This window comes from Myotis daubentonii, chromosome 5, assembly GCF_963259705.1.
Source record: "Myotis daubentonii chromosome 5, mMyoDau2.1, whole genome shotgun sequence".
NCBI classification, from domain to species: Eukaryota; Metazoa; Chordata; class Mammalia; order Chiroptera; family Vespertilionidae; genus Myotis; species Myotis daubentonii.
The window spans coordinates 79054550-79074997 of NC_081844.1; the positions used below are offsets into that span (position 1 = coordinate 79054550).

At 39.2% G+C, this 20448-nt stretch overlaps 1 protein-coding gene and 1 pseudogene across 5 annotated transcripts; one reads left to right on the forward strand and one right to left on the reverse strand.

Annotated features, from left to right (window-relative positions):
- Positions 1-2933: 2933 nt before the first annotated feature.
- LOC132234324 (glyceraldehyde-3-phosphate dehydrogenase-like) lies at positions 2934-3890 on the reverse strand (annotated as a pseudogene).
- Positions 3891-7459: 3569 nt separating this feature from the next.
- Positions 7460-19695, forward strand: LOC132235672 (F-box/LRR-repeat protein 21). 5 transcript variants are annotated; one of them, XM_059698443.1, is made up of 7 exons: positions 7460-7562; positions 9810-10289; positions 11793-11888; positions 14067-14433; positions 14884-15006; positions 18096-18267; positions 18590-19695. In XM_059698443.1, exons 3-7 carry the CDS (start codon positions 11806-11808, stop codon positions 19231-19233), a joined length of 1389 nt encoding a protein of 462 aa, XP_059554426.1. In that variant the 5' UTR covers positions 7460-7562; positions 9810-10289; positions 11793-11805; the 3' UTR covers positions 19234-19695. The 5 variants fall into 5 exon arrangements, with proteins under 5 accessions (XP_059554426.1, XP_059554427.1, XP_059554424.1 ...); XM_059698444.1 differs by having other exon boundaries at positions 7488-7562; positions 10234-10289; XM_059698441.1 differs by having other exon boundaries at positions 7490-9443.
- Positions 19696-20448: the final 753 nt, after the last annotated feature.

Consider the following 20448-nt stretch of genomic DNA (forward strand, 5'->3'; position numbering starts at 1 on the left):
AAGGTAGCTAATGGACTATGGGAGGTGCAGCAAGTGCTGCCAAAACAAGGTAAAACTTGCGAGAACATTGTAAACATGTTCACCACTCCCCTTGTTTTGCTTTGTGTGCTCTGACTATAAAATAAAGATTCAGCTTACAGTCTGTGTCACTGTGTCCTCATCCAGGCACAAGGGAGCCTACTTGTATTCTCTTGCCTGTCTTTAATCCTTCACTGCCCCTCCTCAGGTTCACCCATGGCCTCGCTGGACGTGGTTCATTTGGGGATCTAAAATATACTCTTTTACTAGGACACAACCCAAACTGAATACATAGGCTACAAAGCACGAAAGAAAATAGCTCCAACTCTCACACATGAGATCTGCTCCCTTCTTCTGTAAGAAAATCATTCCTCCTGCCCTAACCGGTTTGGCTCAGTGGATAGAGCATCGTCCTGCGGACTGAAGGGTCCCAGGTTCGATTCTGGTCAAGGGCATATACCTTGTTTGCAGGCACATCCCCAATAGGAAGTGTGCAGGAGGCAGCTGAATCGATGTTTCTCTCTCATCGATGTTTCTAACTCTCTATCCCTTTCCCTTCCTCTCTGTAAAAAATCAATAAAATATATTTTTTTTTTAAAAGAAAGAAAATCATTCCTCCTAAATCCAGAGCTTTCTGTATTCTCAAAAGTCTGGACTTTTCCTGAAAGCCCATCTTAGAGCCCACACCACTCCAAGTGCTGGATATGCATATGGTCAGGAAAGTGGTTTCATTTAGACTTTTATTTGTACACTAGAGGCCAGGTATACGAAATTCCTCCATGGGTAGGGTCCATAGACCTGGCCAACGATCAGGACTGATCTGTGGGGCAACCGGAGGGGTGATTGGGGGGACCTCACTGGCACCTGCCTTGGCCAGCCTGGCACCACCCACTCGCTGGCCCTGCACCCCACCCCCCGCCTCTGTGGGGCGACCAGCAGAGTAACGGGGTGGGGGCCATCCCCCCACTGGCACCCACCTTAGCTGGCCTGGGGCCTGCAGGCTGGAGGCAGCTCCTGCATTGAGCATCTGCCCCCTGGTGGTCAGTGCACATCATAGTGATTTGCATATTAAGCTTTTATTATATAGGATGTTTTGCATACCTCACCCCATTTTTTTCATAAGGCTCAAATAAGACTCACAGGAAAGATTTGAAGATGGAACTCTTCAAATGTTGAGCTTTATAATTTTACTCAATACATGGAGTCTGTACAGGAAAATGTAAAAACCAGACATGCTGTGCTCTGTGTTAATTTCTGCTGTTGTAATAACTGTAATTAACACTTCCATCCAGGAACCTTGTTGCAGGTGTGTGTATGTTCAGCGGTGATGTGAGCTGTAGTGAACATTATTGTCCTGAGTACCTAGCTGTGTTGCACGGATGTTTGTATTTTTGCACTGTTCTTTGTCCTGGATTGGTTATCATTGTCATCGACTGGCAAGCCTTGCTGATGTCTTTGAGCTTGTTTTTCCAATGTCTCCTTAATCATTTATAACAAAGAGCTGCCCTACTTCTGTTTGGGTAGTTGACTGGTGTGTTTGCTGGCAGACCACTGCTATGATGTAGCATTTTAAATATTACCTCCATTAAATATTATAGTATTTTTTTCTATTTCCGCTGACAATTGTTCTACTTTATGATCTCGGTGTTACTGACTGGCAATACAGCATATTCCTTAAGTTGATGAATAATAATCATAAAGAAAACTCCCTTTGGATTTCTAAGTCCAGTAAGTTAAACTACTGCTTCCTAATTTTCAATCTCAAGGTATGTCATTTTTCAAAGATTTGGAATTAACATAGGGAAACTTTACATAAACAAGGAAATTAAAATTTAGTAACTTGAACGAATTTATTGCTCTTTATAAAGAAATGATTTCAGTGTTAAATTTTTCTTTTTTGGTCCAAAAGTCTAAGAAATTTTCATATTTGCTAATGACTACTTTTTGAAATGCCCTTAAAAATGATGGATCATCAAGACAGCTGTGACCTACTAACCTACTTTTATTAAATGATTTGAAACGACTGACCCTGTTTTTCTCAGTGATCCCAAACTTGTGCTGGCAATCAAATAACACAGGGTCTTGCCTTTCATAAATAAAACAACTGAAGAAAATTATCTCTAGGTTAACAACGTATGTCTATGAAATGTTTAAACATGGCAATAAGTTAATTTCTTTTAAAACAAAGTGTATTTGCAGAATTATTTTGAGTTACAGCTTTTAAGAACTAGGTAATCTACAAAGTTAGAAAACACAATTCAATGTTATATTTTATTTTAATGACATTGCACTATAAAGCTTTGACTAGAAAAGCATAAGTGAAAAGCAACAGATTAAAAATCACTTTTCTTCTCTGTTTTAAGAAATAATATAAGTTCAGAACCACAGGGCTGTGCCAGACAAGGCTATCTTACATCAGATAGAACATAATGTTAACAAAATCTCTACGCAATCCCCTTGACATTATTCAATCTTCAAAACAGGGCAATGGCTTCAAATCAATGTTGTCAGTGATGACTAACCCTCACCCATTTAGAAATGCTTATTTCATAATCCCCCCTGTGTATGGGGGACTTCATACTGTGTTTGAATATGGTGCCAACAGCAGTAAGTTTTTCCACATTTAGAAACACAATAGTTGGCATTTGTGATTTTAAAATGCATAGCTTTAATTTTTTAGTAAAGTCAAATAGTTCCTTTTTATTTACTTATTTTAGCTGGGTACAGTGAACTTGTCTTGATGGTACAAGACAAAGTAGGGCTTCCTAAGCCCCTCCTCTTCTTCAGGGGGCCTGAGATGAAAACTGTGGAGGTCAGGAGATTCTCAGTGTGTTTGGGGATTGATTTGGGGCCAGGATTCCCCAGCATCTGAGGGCCTCTCTTCCTCTCACGGGGGTTGGTGGTCCAGGGGCCTCTTACTCCTTGGAGGTCAGGTAGACCATAAAGTCCACCACCCTGTTACGATAGCCAAATTCATTGTCTTACCAGGAAATGAGCTGGACAAAGTGGTTATTGAGGGCAATGCCAGCCCCAGCATCACAGATGAAGGAGTGGGTGTCACTATTAAAGTCACAGGAGACAACCTAGTCCTCAGTACAGCCTAAGGTGCCCTTGCAGGGGCCCTCTGATCCCTGCTACCTTCTTGATGTCATCGTATTTGTCAGCTTTCTCCAGGCGGCAGGTTAGATGCACAGCCAACACATTGGGATGGGGACACGGAAGGCCATGGCAGTGAGCTTCGTATTCAACTCAGGGAAGACCTTGCTGACAGCCTTGGCAGCACCAGCAGAAGCAGGGATGATTTTCTGGGCTGCCTCTTGGACATCATGCCCCAGATTCCCAGAGGGCCCATCTGTGGTCTCCTGGGTGTCAGTGATGGCGTGGACTGTGGTCATGATGCCAAAGTTGTCATGGATGACCTTGGCTGGGAGGTCCAAGCAGTTGGTGGCATTACTGATAATCTTGAAGGAGTTGCCATACATGTCATGGCTCATACCTACCACAAACATGGGGGCATCTGCAGAAGGAGCAGAGATGATGACCCTCTTGGCTCCACCCTCCAAGTGAGCCCCAGCCTTCTCCAAGGCACTGAAGACACCAGTGGACTCCACAACATATTCAGCACTAGTTTCACCCCATTTGATGTTGGTGTGATCTCGCGCCTGGAAGATGGAAATGGACTCCTAGTTCTCAGCCTGGACTGTGCCTTTGAACGTGCCATTAGTAGAATTACACTGGAACATGTAGGCCATGTAATTGATGTCAATGAGAGGATTATTGATGGTGACAATATCCACTTTGCCAGAGTTAAAAGCAGCCCTACTATCCAGGCGCCCAATATATCCAAATCCTTTCACTCCAACCTTCACCATTGTTATCTCAGGGTTGCAGCTGGCACTGCATGGGAAGACACAGTCTGTTGAACAGGGGGAGCAGAGAGCAAATAGTTCTTTTACTAATTTCATTAGGAGAAAGCTTAATCTAAAAAAAAAAAAATGAAGTGAAGGCTGAATCTCAAAAATCTCTTGAGTAGGCACAAAAAAAATCTTACCCTATTTAGAAAATAGATCATATACCTTTTTAAATATTAAATACTGACATTTTTAAAGGAAAGCAGGATAAATCTTCAATTAAATTCATTGTAGGGTTCTCATGTAACAGATGATAACAAAGCAAATCTTGGAGTATCTTTTTATGTAGGTAATGTGTTTAGTAACATGCAAGGTATAAAAGGGGAAATATACCTAAAATTTTCTTTGAAAGCAGATAGTTTATATATTAAATCAAATATGGCATTGATTTTTCCCATCATTTGCTGCCTAGTAAGAAGCCAGAAATAAATGCTTTTTACTAGGCAGTAAATATTACTGACACATATTTTTCTTTCAAATAGGACCCATACACAATTTAATTGTGGCATTCTGAAATGATGTTAAATCAAATATGATTTAACCCCTGTGTGGTAAAGAACTAATCTTAACCAAAGAGAAGTCTGAGCTTTGCCTTCAACTCCTGCAGTGTGATGTCTAAGACCTTGGAATGCTCTGCCTGATAAGACAGACTGTCTTTGTTTACTTGGGGCTTTGAGCCACACCAAACATTCTAGCAATATGACTTATGGTGGGGCTTTGGGCCACACAGTTATCAACTGGACCTGTGGGGGGACTGAAGGCTAAAGGTCAACCACAAAGGCAGCCAACCTTGTCTATATGACCAAGCCCCGGTAAAAACTCTGGGAACATTCCCAGTGAGCATCCCCAGTTGGAAATACTCCATGCATATTGTCATGCATTATTGCTGGGAGAATTTAGTGCTGTCCATGACTCCACTCGCAGTTGACAACTGGTAGCTTCCATGTGGAGGTTTCCTGGACTCTGTCCCATGCATCTCTTCCCTTGGCAGCCTTCAAGCTGTATTCTTTCACTATAATAAAGCATAACCATCAATATAATAGCTTTCAGTGAGTTCTGTGAGTCCTTCTCGAGAGTTATCAAACAATCTGAGGGTGATCTTGGAGATCCCCAAACTTACAACTGTTGTTAGAAGCAGCGTAGTCTTGAGGATCCCTAATAACTGCAGTTGGTGTCAGAAGTAACTGCAGTTTTGAGGACTTCCCTCTTCAAACTTTATAAAAGTGAGTCTTTTTTTTTATGCTTAAAAATATTTTTTTTTAAAAAAAGAACAGAAGTATAAGACAATATTAGAAAAAGAACTGAAGTGTAAGATAATAATTTTTGTGAAAATTTGATTGCCCAGTTTTACTAATGTGACAGTCATTATGACTGTTTCCAAACATTCCAGGTTTCTCCTTCCAGGTGAGTGGTAAGATTGGCTTGTCTCACCCACTTAAAATTAGGTGTGGCCATTTTGATTAGCTTTGACCAATGAAATGAGGATGGAATTGGTATATGGTTAGAAGCATAAGATGAAATGTATGTGTCCCACTGTCTCTTTCCCTCTGTCACAGACTGACAACTTTTTATATAGTAACTATATCTATATAGTAACTGAAAGAAGGCGACAGGGATCAGAGCACCTAGTTGAATTGTGACAGAAATGTAGTATGACTGAGAAATAAACCTGTGTGTGTTAAATCACTGGAATTTGCAGAATGGCACTGCAGCACAACCTACACCAGTGGTTCTCAACCTTCCTAATGCCGCGACCCTTTAACACCGTTCCTCATGTTGTGGTGACCCCCAACCATAAAATTATTTTCGTTGCTACTTCATAACTGTAATTTTGCTACTGTTATGAATCGTAATGTAAATATCTGATATGCAGGATGTATCTTCATTGTTACAAATTGAACATAATTAAAGCATAGTGATTAATCACAAAAACAATATGTAATTATATATGTGTTTTCCGATGGTCTTAGGCGACCCCTGTGAAAGGGTTGTTCGACCCCCAAAGGGATCGCGACCCACAGGTTGAGAACTGCTGACCTAGACTATCCTGATTCTAACAACCAGAATCTCTATTTGCTCAAAGCATGAAAATGACATTCCCTGTAAAAGAACTATACAGAGATGCTTTAAAAAAATATATATTATTGGCATAATTGCATGCTCCTGAGTTTGAAATCAAATATCCAGGGTGTCCCTCAAAAAATGTATATCAATCAAACAGAATAGAGAATTTAAAATTAAACCCACACATACAAGGACAACTGATTTTTCACAAAGTTGCAAAGGCAGTTCAGGAGAGAAAAATAATAGTCTCTTCAAACGCTGGTGATAGAGTCCTAGCCAGTTTGGTTCAGTGGATAGAGCGTTGGCCTGTGGACTGAAGGGTCCCAGGTTTGATTCTGGTCAAGGGCATGTACCTTGGTTGCCGACACATCCCCAGTAGGGAGTGTGCAGGAGGCAGCTGAATTGATGTTTCTCTCTCATCGAGGTTTCTAACTCTCTATCCCTCTCCCTTTCTCTCTGTAAAAAATCAATAAGATATATATATATATATATATAGCCGGTGATAGAATAGTTGTATATACATTTACCAAAAAAGTGAAGTTTGCCCTGGTTTGGCTCAGTGGATAGAGCATTGGGCCTGCTGACCAAAGGCGTTGATTTCGTTGCGTTGATTCCGGTCAAGGGCTGGTACCTCATACCTCGGTTGCAGGCTCCTCCCCTGACCCAGGCCCTGGTAGGGGGTGTGTGCGGAAGGCAACCAATCAATGTGTTTCTCTTACATCGATAGTTCACTCTGTCTTCCTCTCTCTCTTCTACTCTCTCTAAAAGTCAATGGAAAAAATATCCTCGGGTGAGGATTTAAAAAACAAGTGAACTTTGATTCATGCCTTGAACCATACACAAAAGTTAAATGAATCTACACCTACATATAACATCTAAAATTACAAACAATGTAGGAGAAAATCGTTGTGAACATGTCTTAGGCAAAGATTTCTTAGATTTGGCATCTCAATCCATAAAAGAACAAATTGATGAACTGAATTTTGTCATGAAGAAAACCTGTGCTCTGCAAAAGGAGAGTGTAAAGACAAGCAACAGATGTGGCACAGAACAGGGAGGTGATACATATTTAATGCTGAGCTGTTATCACTTTTGATATCTTTAAAAGTTTCTTTAAAGCATTTATATATTAATAAAGGGGTGCATTTTCTGGGGAGGTTAAGTTCTAGAAACCAGAACGGTCAACTCATGAACGTTTGGAGAAGTTGGCCATCTGTTTTACTTTGCAGGTTGTTGAAATTAGTTGAAGACCAACAGGCAGAAATCCTTCCACTCACCCACTAGGGGCCGCCCAGGGGACTCCTGAGCAGGTGTGAGCATTGTGCCCGGTCTCCCGCGAAAAAATGAAGCTGTGCGCATGCGTGGCGGGGCTGTGAGAGGGGCTGTGGGCGGGGCTGCGGGCGGTGTGTGGGCGGGGCTGCGGACGGTGTGTGGGCGGGGCTTGAGGGACGCCAAGGAGCACTGCCCGCCGCTCGCAGCCACTCTGAGCTCGGCCCGGAGTGCCGGCTCCTGCCGCCGCAGCGCGGCCTTCGGACGTTTGGCAGCAGCAGAAACACACGTGGTATTAAGGTAGCACTTCCTTCTGGGGTCGAGGTGGACTTGGAGATGTGCGCTTCGGCTGACCGAGGCCGCTAGAGATTTGGAGACGCGGAGGTGCCCGCGCTCACCGCGCGTTTTCTTGGGGAACTAGGAGGCGTGACCTGGTATCCTTAGCGGCCCGAGGCGTGAGGTGGGGAGGAGACCCCGAGGAGCGACCCCATCCCCCCGGCTGGAGACCAAGACCGCCTTGCAAACTCCCCACCCTCATCCCCCACCCCCTGCATCTGATTTGCCCTGAGGTCCGGTGGTCGGTGGCGTTTTACAGCCTCAGTTCTGATCTTGTTTCCTCCGGGTTGTTTTTTTTCTGCGGGGCGAGCACGGGTCCCCGCGGTCCCGGGATTCGGTCATTTTGCTCATCTTTGGAGGGTAAGCTCGGAAAAGATTGCACCCTAACCCCTCTCTCAGAGGCGCATCAGGTGATGTTTGGAGCCTGTGTCGTTGCTGGATGAGGGATAACTGAGACTCGCGGTGGCTTTAGCGCGACCCCTCCAAGTGCTCTAGTTTGCAGGACGATCGGGTATGAGAGTTTATACTCGCCCCAGAGAAATACATATCCAAGAGGAAAATAGATGCAGGCTTGCCTGTGAGTTGGAAGAGTCTATACCCTTTAAGATGTACTGGTTTTGTCTTTGACACGTGTGTCCAGAAATGTTCTCCAAAATATGAAGAAGACTAAATTAGGATTATTTTCTTTCAGAAAAATGTTGCAAAATGCTTTCCTGAATGGTTTGCGCTAATTGTTAGATCCCTTAGTCTACCTTCTCTAAGGTGGGGACTCCCCGTTTAGAAGGCTTCCTGTCCAGAGCCTGGGCATTCAGAGTCCGGAGAAGGTGGAAACAGCTGCCATTCAGGGACTTTAACACATTGCCCAATTCACTTTCTGCATAACTCTTCTTTGCATCTCAAAAGGTGTTTTGAACCGATATATATTTTCAAAGCTTCAGTTTTTCATATGAAAGCAAACATACCTGTTCTAAGATTAAAGGGTTTAAAAAATAAAAATTTCTTAATATCGCAGAGACTTCTGAGAGTATAGAGAATTGCTAAATCACTGATAAAAAGTGAGAACACCAAATAGCTGGCAATCACTGCTTTAGGAAAGATTTATTTGACATAAATACTTATCTTTTGTCTTGTTGAAACCTTGATGATATTATCATTTGACTGGGACTTTTTTTTTTTCATGTAGATTTTAGATTTAGAAGGCAACTTAGAGGTGATGTGGGCTGCAAAGAACGTAAATATTTTTGACAACATTCCTAAAACATTGAGTTTTGTCCTCTGCTTGGGTTTTATGTAGTGGGAGGAGGTGTGTTAGAACGCTATGTGTTTTAGAGCTGTATTTTTGGAACAAATTTTCAGTTTTCCTGTCCAGGCCACATCTCCCTGTCATTGTACCAATAACTGGGACTTCAGACCCCATAGCAGAGATATCAGCCTGGTGACAGCAATCTGACTTGACAGTGCGCCACTTTAGAAAGTAACTTAAAGGACATTTGCTAATTCCTCTTCATTTTCAACTGCTGCTTCTAACAGATTTGTCTAGCCTTTTAGATAATTTTGAATCTTTATTATCTGTAGTATTTATACAGCATTTCTAGTGTTGTGATAATTGAAAAGTTGGAACCTAAAAGTCCTTTCTGTGTATTCATTTAACCAAGTTGGAAGAACCTGGGGAGGTGCAGAAGATAGTTGCTTCCATTGCTGCCACTAGCTTGGCTTTGGGTGTTTTTAGTCTTTCTCCTAACGTCTTTGACTATCTTTCCCTCAAGAATACTGTGGGAGGCCGGCCAGCGTGGCTCAGTGGTTGAGCATCGACCTATGAACCAGGAGGTCACGGTTCAATTCCCTGTCAGTGCACATTCCTGGGTTGTGGGCTTGATCCCCAGTAAGGGTATGCAGGAGGCAAGCAATCAGTGATTCTCTCTCATCATTGATGTCTCTCTCTCTCTCTCTTTCTCTCTTTCTCTCTTTTCCCCCCTCCCCCCTTCCTCTCTGATATCTATATATCTACATCTATATCTATCTATCTACATACATACATACATACTGTGGGAGATTTCTTACTTTTAGAGGATCTGAGTTGCGTGGCCACCTGATCCACCAAATTAGTAAACACATCAAAAAAGAAAATTGGGTTAGGGTGGTTACTGAAGCCTCGACTTTGAGTCATCATTACACGCTCCCCAATGCTAATAAACCTGTTTTGTACTCCAGAATTGTGCTAAAGATCAAGCTTGCTCATCTCTCCCTTTTTGGAAGTATGGCTTATCACTTGATGGGATCCTGTCAGGCAGTCCTCGGATTATGTCAGACTCGATGTACGTCGTTTTGTGGTTACGTCGCCATCTCCCATTTACAGTATTTATATATAAATAAAGTTCCATCATTTCGACGTATGTACATATGTGCTTTATGTTTTTTATTATTTATTTACCACAAGTAAAGGTCAAGAATTGTTATCTTTTCATTTATTTTTACTGTTTCACTTAATTACTGCTGTGTATGTGCTCCATGTGAGTGCCCTAGGTGCTTATGTAGGTGGGTTCCGACTTTCGGTGAAAATCGCGTTGCGTCGCGTAGGAACGGATCTCCGACGTAACCCGAGGACCTACTGTATTCTGGTTTTGTCTTCTACCAGCCTCCCAGGTCCCAATAGTGACGCTGAAGCAGCAATCAAGTTCCTTCAGCAACCAGGTACGTAGCTCATCTGATCCTGAAAACTCCAGTGAACTGATTTGAGATAGGTACTTGCATACAGTCTTCTTCTGGGTCTTAGGTAGTGACTTACTATATATACCATTACCAGATTACTTTATTATTTTCTAGCATAAAGAATGGCCTGAAAACACAAAAGTAACCAGATTGAGAACTCAATAGAAAAGTTTCTGCAGTAAATAAAATTGTGTCATCAGCTTAGGGCAGTGGTCGGCAAACTGTGGCTCGCGAGCCACATGCAGCTCTTTTGACCCCTTGAGTGTGGCCACGAAATTTCAACCGCACTGTACGTGCGCACTGTCACGTGGTATTTTGTGGAAGAGCCACACTCAAGGGGCCGCAGTTTGCCGACCACTGGCTTAGGGGAATACAATCGATTTGTCTTTCTCTTATTTGTGGTGTTCCTTTCACTGTGAGTCTGATAGCTCCTTTCTGCCTGTTTCTGGATTGGAATGTGAAGCACAGAGAGCCTACCATTCTATTGCCTGGAAAATAATGATTTAGATAGTAGAACAGATGGTAGTGGGGGAAATCAAATTGTGGGAACTTGTGTCTAATATGTTCTCCCTATCTGCCTTCCAAAGCTCTATTTTAGAAATAAGATTCAGAGAGAGGCTGAGAGCTGGCAGGTGTTAGAGATTGAAGAGAAGTTTTTAGTTGCGTAATAGGTTGTTTCCTCCATACCCTCTGTGTAGTTTAATTTGGCTCACAAAAGTAATAGGATGCATTTATTTGTTTGTTTTTTTACTTTATGACATTTATTCATGATGCCCAGGCAGTGAGTTTTGTCATGGTGTAGAATAGTCATTATTTTCTTCAGTGTCCATAAACTGCTCCTAACTCTAACAAGTCGCTGTGCCTAAAATTGGCCAAACCTCAAAGAGAATATGAATGAATCAATTAAGAATAAATCAATTATATCTATCAATACCACTGAAAAATTTAAAAATCACAGAAGCATATGTTCTGTTAATAGCAAACTTGTCAAACTATATTTATATGGGAACAGTAAGTAATAAAAGTTATGTCTGCTTATTTAATTATCACTGTTGTAGTGGTATTATTGCTGCTATAACCAGAACTGAACAATTTATGCAGCCTATTAAGAAATAAATGTAATTATGGACTACCTTAAATTTTTCGTGGTATCTTTCCATACATATCCATTAAAATGTGAATTTCAAAGCCATTTGACTGTCTGATCTACTACCTTCTATTTTAGTAGGGCTTCAAGTGTAATTCCTGGCAAGTGTTGCAATATTTCCACTAACCAGGCTGGTGGTTTTGGGTTTATTTTTTTTATTTTTTTTTAATGAACAGGCTTCCTTCCGAGTAGAAAAAGAAAATAGTTTGTAATCAATAATTTTCTAACAAAAACTTGCAATATATACAATGATATATAAATATCCTAAGCATCAAAATTATTGGACTTCTACTTATCCATTCTGATGAATGTGTTTTTGTGGTATTTTGCCAACTTAGGAAGTGAAATCAAATGGATGTTGGTGAGTACCCCAGGGCAGCAGTTACTGCATTTCATTCATCCCAAATGAACTGTAACCTGCAAGCCTTCTTTAGGTAAGAAAATTGGTCATTTGAAAAATAAATGATCAATTTCTAAAAATGACCATACATGTGCAGGCTGGAATTTAAATATTATTTTCAGGCTAAGAAAGATCAATTTGTTTTGCATTCTAAAATGTAGTTTACTGACATTATCAAATTATTTTATATGACATTTATAGTTTGTGGATGAGTTTTATGCTCTGAAAACTAATGTACACAAGAAAAAATAAAATGTAAATGTTATTTTTGGTACATAATATCCTTTAGTTATGGTGATTCTATCAGTGAATTGGCAATTTAATGATTTTACTAAATAAGCAATTTTAGCAATCAATTCATATTATACACGGTCAGGTTTACTATATAGCACAATTGCTTTGTCTAGAATTGCAAGGTGACTTTTTTAACCTGGCATTTTGAAAAAGTCTTTGTTTTATTTTTGGCTTCATTGCTTTGCTAGTGAGGAAATGTATTAAGAATGACTTTTTGGTGATACCTTAGTGAAATTTTATCTATTCTATAGGCTACCAAATAAAACAGTCACAAGAAGAATGTTGATAAATGTGCTCCACATTAGGGTTTAGAATTCAGTGTTGGTTCCTTTACCTTCCCCGGGCAATCATATGTTATTTTAGGAAATGAGCATTAAAGAATAGATCAGGCCTTTCAGATCGCATGTGCTTTGAATTATTGATGTCAGCAGTTTCATATATTCTGCATTGTATTGTTGGGCCAGTTCTCCATCATGCATGTGATTTTAGTCAGATTAAAATGTATGTGGTAGCACTTTTGCCTGATGCTTGAAACACATAGCTTTGCATTTCAGTTTTGTTTTTTTTTGCTTTCCATTTCAGTTTTTTGCTTTCCATTTCAGTTTTCCAAACTCAAAAGATGACTTTTCATTTTATTCAGTGACTAGGTCAGCCCTGCTTCTGGGATCCAACTCTATGTTGTGATTAAGAAATGTTTCCCATCAGACAGAGGGACTCACAAGACAGAGATATTTATATATTAAATAACTATTTCATTAGATTTAAAGGTATGTTTTAATTATGACACTGACTCTTCCACATATACATTTCTGGCAATCAAGGGTGAAAAGAGAATTGAATAGTCAACCACAGTTAATGTTCAAAAGTACTCTTACCATTATTTTGCCTCTCAAATAATTATATATGTAAAATACTTCAGATTTTTATGTAAGAACATGTACAAGATAACCCAATATACTTGGGTATATCTGGACCTGAAATTTATTGCAACTTAGTTGTATTTCAGGCTAATACCTGGAGATTTATCATTTCTTTCTGTTGGAGAAGAATGCTCTTCCCTTTGTTATTTTTCATTGGCGGGAAATAGGTGTGTTGCTTACACAACCTTTGCCCCTGCCATGGCCAGTTTCTCTAGAGCTTTTGTGTCCTGGGTATCATCTGAAAATTATAACAGATCATTTGACTTTTTATTAGAATTGTGCTTCAACTGAATGAAATTGGTTCAGAAAAATGCATTGGACAATTTAAAATAACAACTGCAGCAGGCATTGAGCACTTACTATGTGTTGGCACTTAAGTGTGCTTTAATTCTCACAACCGCCTTACGCCTTGGCACTGCTGTTCTCCCTGCTTTTCAGATGAGGAGACTGAGGCTCAAATCAATTTTCTCAGACAAGATCACATGGTTAGCAAGTGGCAGAGCTGGGACTCATTGAGACCTATGCTTTTAATTGTGTTTTACTATTCCCTAGCTCTCCCAGGAGTTCTTAGCACAGTTGCGATGTGATGCATGCTTCTGTGTAGGAGATAATAAGAACACAGTAACTGACCAGGAATAAACCTAGGGCCTACACGGTTTTCTTGAACATTTCCGCTTTGAAGCCTCCCCAGCGACCCCCTCCCACATACAAACTCAGCTGTGTAGCCTTGCCTTGCTACTTGTTCCAGTTTCAGTGATGGCGTTGATCACAGCATTTTACCATTTGGCCACAGCCCTCTGAGAACAGGTTCCCTCTTATTGATCTCTGTACCCTCAGCATATAGCAGTACTCATCAATTCATAAAAATGGAAGATTACTTTTAAAATAGCCTTAAACTGTTTTTTCACTGTTTTAAACTGTTATGCTATACAATTAGAGCACAAACACATAATCGGAACGTGGAAAAATGATCACGTCATACTTTTTAATGTTTACAGAATGAAGAGGCGCAATTTCTCTGTTGTGAATAAAATTGGCCAGTCGTCACCAGCAATGAAACAGTCAAAACTTGAATTCTACTCTTCTCTCAACCAGACTCCTATGTACACTGCTCTTCCAGACTGGGGGAGTTTGCCTCTTCATGTAGTGTTACACATTTTTCAGTATCTTCCTTTAATAGATCGGGCCCGGGCATCTTCCGTCTGTAGGAGATGGAATGAAGTTTTTCATATTCCTGACCTTTGGAGAAAGTTTGAATTTGAACTGAATCAGCCAGCTACTTCATATTTTAAGTCCACTCATCCTGATCTCATTCAGCAGATTATTAAAAAGCATGCTACCCATCTCCAGTATGTTAGCTTTAAGGTAAGAAAAATAAGCATTACATCGAAACCATGGCATATTTTACCAATATTTTTAATACCTAGATTCTTATGTTAAGCAGTGAGTGAATTTTGCAGAATTTTATCTCAAACTATTTCCTGTTTTTCTGTAGTTATTTGCATAGATTGAGATGTAGAACTTGAGCTATAATCGAATAACTTAAACTTCAGTTTCCTTCACCTGGGTGCTATTATTAAAATTCAGGTCATTGTAAAAGATTTGAAAGTATGAAGTGCTTAGAAAGTTAATTTTCCATAATCTCTTTTCCTTACTTTTTTATGAGACATTTTGTATGAAGAAAAAATACTAATTTACTTTATAGCTCAAAAGCTAAATACAATTTTGCAAATGAATTCTGTTAAATAAGTATTTGTCCGTAACTTTCTAATAAGTTTGACCTTCATGAGATTAAGATTTAAGTTGTCTTTTTAGGTTGACGGTAGTATTGAGTCAGCAGAAGCTGCCTGTAATATACTTTCTCAGCTGGTAAATTGTTCTATCCGGACCTTGGGCTTGATTTCAACAGCCAAGCCAAGTTTTATGAACATGTCAAAGGTAAAGATGCTATGCTTTTTTGTAGGATATACTAAAATTCTTGTCAAACTGGCAGAAAGGATTCTTTTCCTAAAAACAGACAATATTCTACTTGTATTCAAAGAACTGTTTAAAGCAATTTTCTGTTGACTAGCACTTATTTTTTGCTGAAATAGCTCATTCATGGTTTCATTCTTTAGGTATATTTTAGTCATTGTTCCCCCAGTAAATATCATTAATACAGAGTTAATGATATGATTTTCAAGTGCTTGTTTACTTAGTTACTTTGAATAAAGGGCACGGAGGGCCAGCAAATGGGTGTCTTCCCTGTCACTCTGGAGTCTCTCTTTGGAGGTGGAACAGTATAATATCTGACTAAATAAACTATATTTGTTAGGATGATGTTTGAATCTATGTAGTAGACACTCCAAAACATCCGTGGCTTAAAACACATGACTGAAGTTTATTTCTCTTACGTTAAAGAAATCCCTAGTGAGACAGCCCACAGCTGGCATGAAGTTGTTCGGAACCAGGCTTCCTCCAGGCACTCCATTCTCTCCAAGGCATTTCTTCGTTTTCAATGTCGAAGACGGCTTTCCGAGCCGCAGCCATCACGTCCTTATTCTAGACAGCTGATGGGAGCAAGTGGGGACGGAGGGTATGCCCTCTCCTTTGCAGGGAGACTTGCCACAGTATCGATGATGCTTCTGTTCGTCTCCTAGGCCACGACTTAGCCCAATGGCCGGCCACACCGGGTTTCTGGGAGGCTAGGAGAGTCTTTTAGCTGGGTGGCAATGTGTCCAGCTAAATGTTGGGACTAGATTGCCAAAGAAGAAAGGATGAATCGTGGTTAGAAGCAACCAGCAGTCTCTGCCACAAAAAAAACAGTGACTGTCTTCTCTTCAGCTTGAATGCCATCTTTTCAGAGAGGCCTTCCTCTACCACTTGCTAAAACACCTGTTCCTCCGGCTACTCTCTACTCTATTATAACATTTTAGTGTTTTTGTATCATTCGTCAGTACTTGGAAATACCGTACTTATTTAGCATGTTTATTCTCTTCTCCCCAGACTAAGTCATAAACTCTTGAAGGCAGAGATTCTAATTTGTTTACCATGATTAACCCAGATTTAGGATAGTGCCTGCTACATAATGAGCACTCAATTATGCTTGTCAGTAAAACGGGCTAATGGAAACTTTCCTATAGAAGAGGATAGAGGAATAGTAACATCTTCTCCCTCATAAACTAGGTCATGGCTCTCTTAGCAAGCATTTCTGCTAGCTTGTTTATCTTTTTAAGAGATGTGCTGGGGAAAAAATGGGTCATTTGGGGATTAGAGTAATACAATTAATCAGATGAAAATGTATTACTTCTAAATAGTTATTTTCTTGTTTATAAACTATGGATCAGATGAGCCTAAAATTCTTAAATTCTAAGCTGTCTCTCATGTTACACATCAGCTCTAAGAGCCAGCTTCTAGATAAGCTGATGCCGACACCGGAGAGAGGCCGCGGCCATGAGCAGGCTCTGCCTCTATAGTAAAATGAGCTCTGTGGCTTCTACGGGGGTTGTGGATCTCTCTAAGCCTCAGTTTTTCATTTGTAAACTAAGGGAAAATAAGATAAAAGTACAGCATTTTGTTAGATATAGAAAGTGCTGTAAGAATATATTGTTACTATAATAAATTTGTACAGGTTTCCCTGCTATCCAAAAGCAGAGCTTTCCTATGAAATCTTTTTTTAAGCTGAAATGGCATAAAGTGAAGAAGCTATTACCTCAGGGAGGCATCTTACTAACAGATGCACAAAACACATTAAAATGAAGCACAGATGCTCACAGACACAGGGCAAAGTGTGGCAGCTTGATGCGGAGATGCTGTGTGGCTCCTGGAGAAGGAGCTTGGCAGGGCCATGGCCCGGCTCAGGGTGCACGCTGCCTCTACGACTCGCTGCCCATCAGATGCTGAGCATTGCTTCTGCTTGTTGCCTTTTTTCATATCAGTGAAATACTCCAGATTTCTTTCGGTTCGTGAAAACAGGTACCAGTGTAGGTCTTAGTATAAGTCAGTAAGTTTTCTTAAAATAAATTATGATTTACAACCAATTTGATCATTCTAAAAGGGACAATAGAATCTTTGATAAATCCAAATGGATTTTGAAAAAGGAAAAGTGATCATGCCTGGATATGGTTTCCAGACTTTTTATCCATGTCCAAAAATACTAGTTCTGAAAACTTGTAAAACTATACCCATTTTGAGCTCAACCTATAAATAAGTTTGAGTTTGTCAATATTCAAAACAGAAAGTTTCAAAACATACTTTTAATTTGCTAGCAAAGAGCATATCCCTAAAGAATGGCATCATTTATTGATTTATTCATCAACAAATATTTGTTGACCTTCTACTGTGTGCCCGATACTATTTTAGGTGCTGGATATATAGGAGTGAATAAACCAGATAAGAATTATATTTCTTCTAGGGCAAGGGTTGAACAGGCACAGGTAATAAATATTTTAGGCTCACACAGTCTTACTACAACCCTACTGCTGCAGTGCTATCAACTCTACGTATCTAGCACAGGGTAAAAGCCAACGTACACAATACATACTGGAAGCAGCATGGCTGTGTTACAGTAGCTAGTTATGGACACTGAAAGAGTTTCATGCAATTTTCACATGTCATGAAATAACCTTCAAAACATTTTTTGCAATTATTTAAAAATGTAAAAACCATTCTTAACGCATGAGCTATACAATAACAGGCTGTGGACTAGATTTGGCTGGCAGACTATAATGTACATAATTATATCCTTTTAATATTGAAAACTAAATCCTGAAGATTGAAATAATTGAAAGACATATTTATGAAATCTTTGAAACTTTTTCCTTTCTCACCGTACCATTTATGAATTATAAAAGTATTTAAAAAACTACACTTTGTTATAAAAATATCTTTTATTGGCTAATGGTATTATGAAAAACAGTCATATGTTGATGCCTTTTACTATGCTGTTATTAGCATATGTTGATATAATAGTTTTAATGAATTATTTGATTGAAGCGGTAGATCTTTAAATAATGTTTTCATAATTTTTTTTCTTATTGCTGTGCAAGTCGCATTTTGTGTCAGCACTTACAGTTATTTTTGTCAACTCAAAATCATTGTCCTCGGTCAAAATCGAAGGCACGCCCGTGGATGACCCCTCACTGAAGATTCTCGTGGCCAATAACAGTGATACTCTAAGACTCCTAAAAATGAGTAGCTGTCCTCATGTTTCATCTGATGGTGGGTTATATATTTTTTAAGCTTGCATGATGTTTTTTTATAGTAATAGTAACAATGCAATTTCTTATTGAAAACTACATGCTTCTGAAACATAATTTATTAAACTTTTATAAAAGAAATTTTAATCTGTAAGCTAGAGATAGCTTGAATTGCCTCTCCTAAGAGTATTGTAATTATAGATATTACATATATATATATATATATATATATATAATTATGTGTATCTTGGCTATTTTAGTAAATAATGACTAATAACAAATGTAAATTGACAAAAATGTTAGTATGATCTTCGTTCTTAAAAACGTTTCCCCATTTCCCACAGGAATCCTTTGTGTAGCTGATCATTGTCAAGGCCTTAGAGAACTGGCATTGAATTATTACATGCTAAGTGATGAACTTCTCCTGGCACTTTCAAGTGAGACGCATGTTAACTTTGAGCATCTTCGCATTGATGTTGTGAGTGAAAATCCTGGACAAATTGAATTTTGTTCTATTAAAAAACAAAGTTGGGATGCACTTATTAAACACTCCCCTGGAGTTAATATCGTTATGTACTTCTTTTTATATGAAGAGGAATTTGAGGCATTCTTCAAAGAAGAAACCCCTGTCACTCACCTTTATTTTGGTCGTTCAGTAAGCAAAGCCGTTCTAGGACGGGTCGGTGTGAACTGTCCACGACTAGTTGAGTTAGTGGTATGTGCCAATGGCCTTCAGACTCTTGATGATGAACTTATTTGTATTGCTAAACACTGCGAAAACTTAACAGCCTTGGGCCTCAGTGAATGTGAAGTTAACTGCAGTGCATTCATTGAGTTTGTAAGACTCTGTGGGAGAAGGCTAACCCAGCTATCTATAATGGAGGAAGTTTTGATCCCTGATGACAATTACAGCCTTGATGAAATTCACACTGAAGTCTCCAAACACCTGGGAAGAATATGGTTCCCTGATGTCATGCCCGTCTGGTAATTGACTACCAAAGATTCTTAACTATTTTTTAATCAGTAAGATGAGCTTCTTTCAGTCTATGCAAATGTAAATTTTCAGATGCATTGCTAAAATATTTTAGGTAAAATATTTCATCATTTGTAAATTGTCTTAATAGGTTGCAGCAGAAACATTAGAAAAAATACAAGAAATTTGAGAAGCCAGAAATTTTAGTAAAAGGGCACAGAGTGTGTTGTGGTTAGTTGATATGCAAAAAACTACAGTTTCTAGATAAGCTTCGTAGCATTCCTTGAAGGAATATTTTACCTTGCTAAATTTATAATATTGAGCTTAGGCTCCCTTAAATTATGCCATTTACAACTTTATGTTATTTTAGTTGTTTTTGTTTCATATTAATTTTAATATATTTTATAAAATATTTAGCATTAAAAACAATAAAATCAAAATATAGATATAGAGACTGACTTAATTATACTTCATTTTTAGTACTATGTAAGATCATATTATGATTTAATAAACAACTTTTAATTTCCAATACACTTGGAATTCTACTTTATTACATTAACTTGGGAGAAAATTGATAATAAACTAAAGTGAAATAATATTAATTCATTTTATGAAGATACTGTGTTAGTTGATTAAATACACTACTGAATTAAAAAGGTAAATTTTGCAGAGTGTCTGGGAGAGAATCAATGTTTACTGATCTATTACTGTGTATCTGAAATGGTGCCCAGTCCTTTGCATGGTGATCTTATAATTTAATCAGTAAGACAGCAAAGCTCCTTCATGGCTATGTATTAACTTTAGGACAAAGATATACCTTTAAAATGACCCTCAAGATACTACAAGACCTGGCTTCTTCATACTTTGCTCTCATTTTCTCCCCACCAAACTGCCCCTTGCCCTTCTGCTCCCATTCTCTTTCAGGTCCTTCAGACTGCCATGCACCCTTTAGTCAGAGGGCATCGGTACATATAATTCTTTCTACTTTGATTACTCTCTTTGCTCCCTCAGATCTTCCCTTTAGATGTCTTTTCCTCAGGGAAGTCTTATGACTCTCAGCACTCTGTGGCTTTCCATGTGGTGCGTATCACTATTGTAATTGGCCATTTACTTGTATGATTTTCTGCTTATTCTATTTCACAGTGTAAGATCACTATTGGGTTTTATTCACTGTTGTGTCCCCAGCATCTAGCATAATAATTAGCACCATAACAGGCACTCAGTACATTT